This window comes from Neodiprion lecontei, chromosome 2, assembly GCF_021901455.1.
Source record: "Neodiprion lecontei isolate iyNeoLeco1 chromosome 2, iyNeoLeco1.1, whole genome shotgun sequence".
Classification (NCBI taxonomy): domain Eukaryota; kingdom Metazoa; phylum Arthropoda; class Insecta; order Hymenoptera; family Diprionidae; genus Neodiprion; species Neodiprion lecontei.
Window position 1 is genome coordinate 12,673,086 of NC_060261.1, and position 11,859 is coordinate 12,684,944.

The 11,859-nt window shown below is 35.1% G+C and overlaps 1 protein-coding gene across 1 annotated transcript; it reads left to right on the top strand.

Annotated features, from left to right (window-relative positions):
- Positions 1 to 2,368: 2,368 nt before the first annotated feature.
- On the top strand, positions 2,369 to 10,989 carry LOC107216553 (sodium/potassium-transporting ATPase subunit beta-2). The gene is made up of 5 exons (XM_015653781.2): positions 2,369 to 2,744; positions 5,859 to 6,119; positions 7,489 to 7,670; positions 8,059 to 8,338; positions 8,978 to 10,989. The coding sequence occupies exons 1-5, from the start codon at positions 2,618 to 2,620 to the stop codon at positions 9,079 to 9,081; spliced, it is 954 nt and encodes a 317-aa protein (XP_015509267.1). The 5' UTR covers positions 2,369 to 2,617; the 3' UTR covers positions 9,082 to 10,989.
- The last annotated feature ends 870 nt before the right edge of the window (positions 10,990 to 11,859 follow it).

Here is an 11,859-nt window from a genome sequence, read left to right on the forward strand (position 1 = left end):
ACATACATGAGTGTGAGTGCGTGTGTCTGTATATGAAAATATTGAGATATATTTGTAAATTCTGTTAACTGAATGCATTATTATGAATATTTTAACCTCCTGTAATAAAATATTTAATAAAAAACGTTACCAACCAAAATTGTATCAACTTTCGGAATAATATAATTAATCTCCTTCCGTGCCGTCGTTTTTTAGTACTCATACGTAAGTTAAATTTTTTATTAGTTAAATAATAAATACATCGAAATTGAAATCATATTCAATTTTTTTTTTTTTTGTCTCTATCAATGAAAAATGAGTTTGTAGAAACGCATGCTTAATTAAAGTAATTGACTTGTTTATATCAACTTCGTAGTTGCTGGGTTGACAATTTCAATGTGTTATACAAAAGCTAAATATAACCTTTCGTATCATTATCAAGCTAAATATGCAGTCAAGTCGGCAGCCTTAATTCTAGGTTTTGAAGGAGCCATTCCAAAATTATTATTATAGGTACATAATATTCCCTCTTCTGGACTGATTTTTACCTAAGATTTTTAAGTGCAAATGAAAAGATGAGATGCAAAATGACGACTTTCTGACACTCAGTAATCTTTGAATATACCAGGTTTTCACCAGTCTAATATTATCACAAGTAATAAACGAAACATGTGTTTTGAATAAATTCATAAATATTATTACAAAGGGTGAAATCACCCGTCTTACCCCTTTTTTAATGATCTAGTAGTCATCATAGATAAAAGAAGTTTATAAACCTCTTATGTCTTTAAAAAGAATAAGGTTGCCGCGTCAACCAACATTATTGTAAAAACAGTCTCGTTTCAGACTTTAAACTAGAAATACGTTCTCTGCTATTAAAGCTTTTCCATAACATTTTATTTGCGCCTTTAATTTAACTCACCAAATAAAATCGCGAATCCATATTTATTTTGCAACGTCTTAAAACGTTACAATATTAAATCTTCAGCGAGTCACAAGTCTGAAGTAAAATTGACCCTTTTTCTTTTGCAATAATTCCATTACAAATTACTTGTAATAATAATAGATATTAACAAAGTTGAAACAGGAATAAATAACAATAACAATAAGAACAGTACGTGGAATTAGAAACTGTTAAAAAATTCCTCCCTTCTCCTCCAGACGTGCTGACGTAGTTCGCCAATGCTCCCCGATAAGTAAGAAAAGTAACTTGATGCGTAACAGATGGAGAGTTATCAAATAACATTAAATATAACCTTCTTCTGTAATATGCACAGATTAAATGTCGGACTTGGCCTTCGGCGACTCGTCAGACTGTGTGGAACTTTTCTTCGTCTATTTTTTTTTACTTTTTTTTTTATTATATTGAGACAATGCTAAAAGTTCCCGATTAACCTTCTTGCTTATTTGTTGTTGTTATTGTCGATTTATATTTATATTTAAATTTAATGAACGAAATTTAAAAACTCGCGAGCGCTTTTCAGAAAGTCTCTAGAATTTCTTGAGATCCCTGAGATATTATCGGAATAATTGTTAAACTTTTTGAAAAATAATCCCGATTTATTTTTCGAGAACAATCCGAAATCATGGTGTATTTCTGAGACATACGGCTGAAAAAAGTGTTTCGATAGTTATTTTCACCGGTGTGCTGAGAGAAATTTTTAGTTCCGGTTACCGCTTAGTCCCTGACTATCTTCATATTTTACCGCAATCGAAAAATATAATTCTAGGTAAAAAATGAAAATTAGTTTTGTAGCTGTTACCACAAAGTCTGGTATTCGTTACTGTTCTTTCTCATTACGATCGCTGTTGCTATATTTTCTTGTAACTGTTGGGAAAATTTAATGCTTGTGCAAGAATAAATTGACGTCGAAGCTTTATTTTACTAAAAAAGTAGAGTAAACCTCAGAAACTGATTTTGCGTAGGAATTACCAAAAAAGGATCGCCGATAGCGCAAAATGGTTACCCGTACCTCGTTTTTCCTAATCCCAACGATATTAAAACAGGTTTTTTAACGATACCTGTTTTACTCAATTTTTCTCGTTACTATATCAAATGAAATTTTTCTCAGTGTATATTTCCGTTGTTCCACAGCGAGGAAATTTTCGTAACCGAGAGAGAGAGTTTTCCTGAATTTTTCTAGTTAAAAAAAGTAACGAAACTTTTCTCCGTATAACGCTTAGAAAGTTACGCCGTCCTTTGGCGTGGACGAAATTATCGATAACGAGCAAATCAAGTTACGTAACTGGATGATAATGACGATCGGGGAGGAATGGGAGACAGAGCTGCAAAGATTCGATCGGTGCCTCGGAATTTAGTTCGAAGCGTCGCCGCATCTGCAGCTGGCAAGAGTCGATCGAAGGTCGCGTAAAAGAACGCATGTTCCGTAAGAGCAAGAGGAGCCGGAGGAAAAGAGAAGCCGGACGGTGCCAAGAGAGCTTGCGCAAGCAGGGGTGGAAACCGGGCAAACCAGGCCAGCGACGCCGAAGCGCGTCGCTCAATATCGCTTTGGTCGCCAACCGTGCAGTGGGAGCGCAGGATCCAATTCCGGAACAACCCTTCTTTGCGAATTCGACGTTGTTGCCGCCGCAGGGCTCTCCGTCATACCGGGAGAACCGTTAGCCCTCGAACAGGACGATGGAGGACAAGAAAGTCGAGCAGTATTACTCGCCGCCGCCGCAGCTTGGAAAATGGGAGGGATTCAGGATCTTTTTATGGAATTCGGAGACCGGCCAGTTTATGGGGCGTACCGGCGCAAGTTGGGGTAAGATTTTCGGTTTCATATTCCGTCCCCTCGTTCCATTCAAATTTTCTACACTCCCCGTTATTATCACTCTGCGGCGCGAGTCTCGTTTGACGGGTATTTTTTGGTAATGAGATCGGTTTCGTTAATCCGTCACGGTCGTTTCAAGGGCGAATTTTTTAACGCTCTTTTCCAATCGCTACGGGCTTGGGATTACCTGCGAAACCGCATTTCATCCCTCGCCGCGATTCGGTAATCGCGAGACAAATGAAAAACGAGATTTTCGAGCGAAGCTTTCGTAATTGGGTGACGTCCTTCCCTTGAATCGATACTCGAATTGGACGGCTTGACTGTTAATGTAGGGCGTTTTTCGCTCTGGGAATACTAAAACGAATCTCAGAAATTTAAACTTAATGTAATAAGGATGCGGATGTATCGGTGCAGCCATTTCGTCGAGTGCTTATCACCACGGACGCTTGAAAAATCGATGCTTCCGCTCCCAGCTTCATACTTCGTTTTTTACCATCTCTGCATTTTATTCAATCACTTATACTCGTGTGATCCGATAATTCGATTAATGATTCCCTAAATTTTAATCATTGCCAGATGATTCAACGACTTTCCATTCCACCAAACGAACTGTATGGAAAACGAACGCAAAATGGTGTAGTTTTTACGCCCATGGAGATCATTTCACGACTTATTGGGATTCGCTGTAAATCAGATCCCAAACCCAACGAAATTTGAGGCGTAGTCGACACGGTGGAATTGATTTTCTGTTAAAGTATACCCTTACCCGAAGTCCCCCTCCTACCGAATGCAAAGCCATATTTTCTGCTGTTATATTTATAGGTATCCTGGAACAGGTGAATACGATTCTGGATGTTTAATTACAATCTTTAGGCTCTCAAAATGATCATGTATTCACACATGTTTTCCCACTTCTTAAAATATAATACTCGACTTGATGAGACTTTGAGTTTTATACCTTTTCGGACGATTAATCGTTTTTAATTAGCGATTTCGAAATTGATATTAAAAATCCGTCCTGATACTTTTCTTTTTTCTGTTCCATTCTGAATTGACACTTCATGCAAATTATTTGCATTTTACTGTAAAAAAAAGAAAAGAAAAAGAAATAAATAAATAAATAATTTTAGCTACTATGCAGCCATAATTAATAACGATGATCTTCATTGTTTAACAATTTCAAATCGAAAAGATTTTTTTTTCAACTGCAACGAGAAAATCTTTTGCGTGTATTTTTTTTCTTTTGGACTGAAACAACATACAGTTTAATAATCTAACGGATAAATATTGCGTGTTGGCAGGATATTTTATACCATTTAAACGGTAGGAATAAATTTTTTAGTAAGACTATTTGAAAGAACAAATAAACAAATAAATGAGACTTTTTTTACGTATAACATTAATTCCTTACGGCGGAACAATGCAGACATTTGTGCAGCATTGAGCGCTGACTGCGAACCTTGCAGGGATCAATAGACTACCTATGTCCTTACTACAGTTCATCCCCAAGCCGTATACATCCCACAATTACAGTTTGTCCGTAGTCTCCGGAACTTTATTCAAACAAGTCTTGAATATCTTTAAAAAATATTATATTCGTTTATTTATATATTCTATAGTTTAAACTATGATTTTCCCTTTATAGTATAACGGAAGCTAATTGAGTATATCTGTTAATTTTCCTTCTGTGCAGTATTTAAATTCATATTTACAAACTTGTATTATCTGCATATATGTACGTAGTAGAAATTGGTACAGTTTTCGTTATTGATAATGAGATATCGATGACCTATATACATGTACATATACATGTATAGACGTGCATATAGCTTTTCTTATATGCCAAATATAACAGCAACCCTGTTATAATAGGATACAGTTATTTTAACGAGGCTGACAGCTTCCGTGTAATTATCACGAGATGAGAATAGAACTTTTCTGTGACGTACGTTAATTCAGCGAAGATGAATAAACGGCTAATTTTTTGAGATTTAAAATTACCAGAACAGAGATTGAAACAGTTGAATAACGTATTCAACGGTAATATGGAGATACTCATTCTGTTGTAAATCAAACTCGACGATTATTTATATGCGATGCTGCGAATTGTCCTCGAGCATTTCTCTGCATTATGTATTACATATGTATATTAGTCGCTTATTGTTAAGACGACATTGTGAAGTATGTAGATAAGTTCATCGATGTCAGTGTGCGACAAGTTAATACCAATTCAGTTCAATTAGCTTTCGGTTCGTAATTGTAACAGTTGTACTGTTTAGTAGTGCAATATGCCTTAAAAAATCTAATTGCGAATGCAAAACCTTTGTACAAAGAATATTCAGAAATGATCTAACGCGTTGTAGTTTAGTTGTTCTTTTCTTTTTTTTTTTTTTTTAATCAAATTGAGTTTATCATGAAATTTTTTCATGTGTTCAATAGATGACTCTGTTTATAAATATCGATTTATAACGTATACGAGTATACAGCACGATTGTCTCTCGTAGATATAGATCTACGATATACTCCCAACTTAAAATTCGAAAATGTGTGAAACGCTCTTTTTAACCGCCACTGTCGTTACTTCTCTGTTCAGCTTACCTAACGTAACCTAACCCCATCTTACTAATTTAAATCACTGAATAATGACGTCACGAGAATAGAACGTGTTCAAAAACGCGCTTCAGCTCTCGAGATTTTTTCATTAGTTTAATTCACTTTTGTCAATGACTGAAAACTTTCAGATATTGTTTTCGATGGAGTTAAGTTTTTACCGTGATAATATACGGAGAACGAAACGTTAGAATTTATTTTTTTTGAAATTCTCCAGTTTTCAAACCTTAAAATATTTCCAGACTTAGATCAATGAAATGAATGAATTAAAACTTAAAATTTGAAATTTGTTCCACTAAAACTTGACAGTGGATATTATTTTTTAAACATCGAGAACATCCGGTTTAACAAGGTGAACCGGTAAACTGAATTCTGGGATGTAATTCACACATAACTGATAAGAGTTCGAATTTCAAATTATCCGTTGAACATTCGACGTTGAAGAATTCCGTCGAGCTTGTCCAAACCTGTGAACATTTTTGAATAATGTTGCAGCGAAGATTTTGCTCTTCTACGTGATATTCTACGCAGTCCTTTGCGGATTCTTCGGAGCAATGTTGGCCGTGTTCTACCAAACGTTGGATCCGAACGTTCCTAAATGGCAACTGGAAGGCTCGCTAATCGGCACCAATCCCGGACTTGGTTTTCGGCCGATGCCACCAGAGAGCAACGTCGACAGCACTTTGATTTGGTACAAGGCTAGTAACGTGGGAAACTATGGTTACTGGACCAAGGAACTGGATGCTTTCCTTGCTCGTAAGTGAGCTGACTTGGGCGAAAAGTGTTGCTCGTAAATTTTTAAATTGTTTGGGAATTCATCATGGCGCATGCGTGTATTGGGAATTCAATTATGCATCAACATTTATAACAGTATTACAGGGATCAGTGACGAACTTCTTTTCCCGGAATGCAACAATGGGATGAAACGCTGTGACGTTCTTGCAATTTTGAATATTTTAATAATTATCGTTGCGGCTGTTAATTGAAGATCTTTTTTACCGATTGGGCTGCGGTTGCCAGTATTATAATAGACAAATATGTCAGTTGCAAAATCTAATTCCGTGAAATTTAATTAACTTTTTCATGCAATAAGATAATTACATGTTTTAGATGCTAGTCGATCTCGTCAGTGGAATTTTCTTTTCTTTCGTTTCGAACAGATCAAAATTACAAAAGCTCTCAGGCGTTATGTTTATTCACTGCAATGTGACCATAGCGGATTCTAACGTCATAATTCTGATATATCTAAACTTCAAATCAATGAAACGTGTACGGGAAATTTTTTAAATATAAAGAACAGAATCAATAATGTTTACAATATGGAAGAATGTGACGTAGTCATTCATCTAAATATGTGAGGCAACCATTTTAACGAAAGTACAGAATTCTGATTAATATCCTAACCTCTTTATCACAGAAAAATTATTTTCGACCTTGCATATCTGTTTGATAAAGTTGGTAACTAACTGTAGAATGTCCCGTTTGTTTTTCAACATATTATATCGTCTAGAAATATCTTCATTATACAAATACATTAATCCAACAACAGTGATCACTTAAAACGCTCTGTTAAAACTTCCATTTCGGATATTTTTTCTCTTTTATCGATTCGATATCCTGGACCGAAAATTTGCATACGTGAGAAAATATTCCTCGACCTCGATGAACTTGAATAAGATTTTTTTTTTTCCTCATGATCAATTTCGTGGATTAAGGGGACGTGTATTCATTTGCCTCCCGCTCGATGACGTCGCGTGACGGGAATTATGGGTATCACAAATACGACATCCCTAGAACTTATTTTACCACCAATCTAAGACGCGACGCTTGCGCGTAGAGACTCGCTTATGTAAGATACAGGTGAACTCAGGTATTGATTAACACTTACGCTCACGGACTCGCCGTTGGTGCCTTGCGGTGAATGATCCTTCACAAAAGGAAGTGCAGAAGGAGTTTTCTCTGTTTGCGGGAGCATCTTGGATGCCATAATTAATTCTTAGGCAAGCTATGCAAAAAGTGGCGGCAGAAAATTTCGGAAACTCATCTTTACGCCGTGATTTTCTAGACGTTTCTGCCAATATTTCAGCAAACGTCTAATAGTAAATGACTGACTTTGCGATTATAGATTACAGGAAAACTCCGGCGAAACATGGCGTCGCTGACACGAGGATGCCTTGCGACTACGACAAACCTCCCCTACCAGGAAAAGTCTGCCTCCCCGACATCGAGTCGTGGCATTCCTGCAATCAAAACAATAGTTACAATTATCAGAAATCCGCACCATGCATTTTCCTCAAGTTGAACAAGGTTCGGTTATTATTTATATTCTACTAGCAATGTGTCGAGCACTGATTCGTATTTGCGGAGAAATTACTCGGATTTATTTACAGAATTGTCTTTTTTCTCGCATCTTTCAATAAATATCTAACGATTCAATGTCACAAAATGAGAGTCCAAAAGCTGCGGCGCAACGTTTTCTGTGCCTTGATATTCGCAAAATTGAGCTGAACCGATCAGCTGATTGTTCGCTTCGATGTCATATATTACGATAAAAACGCGTTTATTCGAATTGAAGAATTTTTTCGTACGAGCCGCGAATAAGCGAAGAAATTATTTAGTCGGCATGAAAGACAAAAAATGGAAGGGATTAATTTCAAGCGAATCGATAATGAGGATCGATTTTTGAAAAATTCAGATCTTCGGATGGATGCCGCAAATCTACAACGACACGAGCAAACTTCCGAGCAACATGCCGGACGATCTGAAATCTCACATCGCGAACGAGCAGTCGCAGAACCGGAAGACGGTCAACACTGTTTGGGTATCGTGCGAGGGAGAGAGTCCTGCGGATGTTGAAAACATCGGGCCGATACAGTATATCCCACAGCGAGGATTCCCCGGGTATTATTTCCCCTTCACCAACACTCCAGGCTACCTGAGCCCGCTGGTTGCCGTGCTGTTCGAGGCACCGAAGCGTGAGTAATTCGTGAAAATTTTAAAAAATATTCCACGCTATTTCTTGCAGCACAATTCCGAAAGCAGGTGACGCAAACTCTTGCAAGACATCTGAAAAATCTTACAAACGCCAAATCATTATTCTCCACGTGGTTCGAACGCTCTCAAAAAAGACGTGATGGAAATTTTACGAAGTTTTTGGGGAATAGAAATTTTGTTGCATTAGAACCTTGCAGACGAAAAAATTCTCAAAAATCTCTCATGATATTTAGAAATTCAACGGAAGCAGGTACACTGTGTTTCATAATTATCTTGATAATGTCTAAGGGATCTGAAGATATTCTCGAGAATTTCGGGAAAAAACTCATTGTCTGATTCCTGTTCGATATTTCATTTTCTGTCGAAAGTTTATTAAGCTCTGAGATTTCAAGGTTCTGATCATTTCGAAGAAAGTCAAGTTATAGGTTAAAATCGACACCAATTTCAGGAGGAAATTCAAAAACTTTTATTATCAGTCCTTCATTTTGTATCACATCTCCGGAAAATTTCCAGATTTCTGTTGCTTGAAAAGTATCAGAAATACTTTTCCAACCAACTGGAATAAATTCTATGAGAACTCCGTATTCCGTATTTCATTGAATGTGAATTATTTTCACCAGGTGGCGTCCTGATCAACATCGAGTGCAAGGCGTGGGCTCAAAACATTCATCACGATAGATTTGAGCGACGTGGATCGGTGCACTTCGAGCTGATGGTGGATTAAGCTCCGAATTAATAAATAATCAAAGACCACTGCCAACCGCCGGCAAAATCCTCGAGCCCTCGATCACCGGGCAAGCGTTCCGCCGTGTTTACATTTATCCACGTGTCATTTTCTTTCATATACCCGATATTCAATTTTCATTTTTCAGCCTTAATGTATTCCGTGAAATATTTTCAAATTCGCCAAAAATTATAAGTATAAAACGAAATGAAAAACACGGCAAGAAATATGTGCGGACAAATATTTAATTCATTATTATTCGCGGGTTAAATATTTTCGATACTTTCTGTATCGTTGCAGGTTATTTTTTTTTTTTTTTTTGCCTTGAAATGTTACATCGTCTATATCTTGCTTTAAATAGACAAACAGACATTAGAACGAACCGCCCACGCAGAAACTAAAACATCAAGTTGATTTTGACCACAAACGTCATAGCAATATTAATAAAAATACCAATATTTTCGATAAGCCTTGTAAGAAATTCGATGACCTAGATTTAGAATGACAAAATCTCCCCAATTTTGGCTGTCGAAAATTCAGTTTTAGAAAAACTAGTATGAAATAAATAATCAACAGAAAATTAATCTTTCGAATTATCGTCTATTCGACGTTAAATTTACCAAGTTTTTGAAACAATTTTCCGAGATAGAGGAAAACCTGCCGTGCTGTGAATTCAGCCAAGTTTTCTTTGTTGATTCCGCGGAATTTTTTGAAATATTGCCAGTTTGCAGCTGCGCTACTTAAAAATACTACCTGTAGAGTGGTTTAGATTTTGGAAAACCGATTATTTTCCAAATGCTTTCAAATTTTTTCAGTTAATCGTACTTTTACAAATACAGAAAGCGAAAAAAAGTTACAATTTTCTGTCATCATTCAATGTTTTTTCCTTCTATCCATATCTGTGGAATATATCATCGTATTTATATCTGCATCTAATAAAAATGATTTTGTCGTCGAAAGACGTTAGACTCCAAATTTGTTTTCATCAAGTTTATATCTTCTTGCCAAGTTATAGGTTCTTCGGGCAGTTGTATAGATTTGATGAGAAAATATTTCGTATGTGCTTCGACGAGGAATCAATTTACAAGGTTGATATGAATACGAGAATAATATTTAAAATTTTGTAAAAAACAAAAAATTTTCAGCATTTGTATTTTTTACTGCAATGTCAAGCTACGTTTAACCAAAAATATTTCAACATTTTACAAAGGGTTGAATTTACAAATTTTAAATAATCCACAGATTAAGTCAATTCAATTGGCGCAAATTTTGGGAAAGTTCAACGGAGTCGAAAAAAATTGGCTCATGAATTCACAAAAAAAATTTCACATACTTTGCTAATCTCGGAATCTGGATTTCCTAGACATGTCCATTGTTTACTCAACTTTGTAATAAAAATTGGACATCGATTCGTGGATGGATTATTGTTATTATTATTGTTATTATTATTGTTCCCTGTGTGGGCGATTGCATGTATTACCCGTGGCAAAAGGTTGAAACTTAAGTAAGCAGCAGACTAAACACACGATTACTAATTTAAAGTTATTCAACACAAAACCGAAAATCAGCGTGAGCGAAAATTTTCACTAATTTTTATCAACATTCACAGAAAAAAAACTTGCGGCTCCTACTTAACCTTACCAAAGTGTAAGAGCTACTTAAATACATACTTAAAATTAAAATACATTAAAATTATAGTCATCATTACTGTCGTGTAACGTATAGAGGATAATAATAATAATATCTATTTGAGCGTGCGAGGATCAGATCGAATGAATGTGGATAGCATAAATGGGAAAAGACCGACTATCAGGTAAAAAGAATTATCCAGAGTTTCGCTATTTACCGAAGCTAAGATATTCGGAAGCAGGAGAAAAAAGTTAACGGAACAAGTGATGATATATTATATTATATAATAATACAGCCTGTTATTCGATGATGAGTAGGTGAAAAAAAAAAAAAAGTAATTTGTTTCAATGATAATAATAATATAATAAGAGAAATAAGTATTAAATTATTATTATTGTTGTTGTTATTACTATTATTATTATTATTAGTATTATTATTATTAATAATGATGAAATATATTATAATAATATAATTATATGAAAATAAACAAATTAGACAAAGTCACCTATATACTCGTATTATAATACATTAATTATAATTATACTAAACGGCAGCGAGATATTATTATACAACATAAAATAATAATTAAGTATGATAATTTACAATATAATAATGCGATATTAGAATATTGTAAATTCGATATCGTGATTACTTAGTCGGTAGGTTAAAAAAATAGGATCTAGAAACATAAATATATATATATCTGTATATATATATATAATATACATATACATATATATATATATACATATATATTGCAATTGTTTTGGAAGCTTCGCAGTATGATATAAAAATTGTGTTAAAATGTGCAGATTGCAAAAGAGTCGCAAGCTTGTGCTTGTCGAATAATGGTATAAATCGATAAAAATAAACGTTTATATTATGTCTGCCATTACTATGGAAATGAGTATAGAGCTAAATAAATATATGTACGCATTTGATATTATATATAATATTAACACATAACACAGCACACACACACACACATACACAGATATAATTGGAGCGCGCGTAAACAAGAACTCGACAATATTGAAAAAGTGTGTCTAATAATATGTGAATTTACACGCACTGCAGGCGCTCAAAAATGAAAACGCATATTGTATGTATGTAAACACAACACATGTATATATTTATATTGTTACCGAA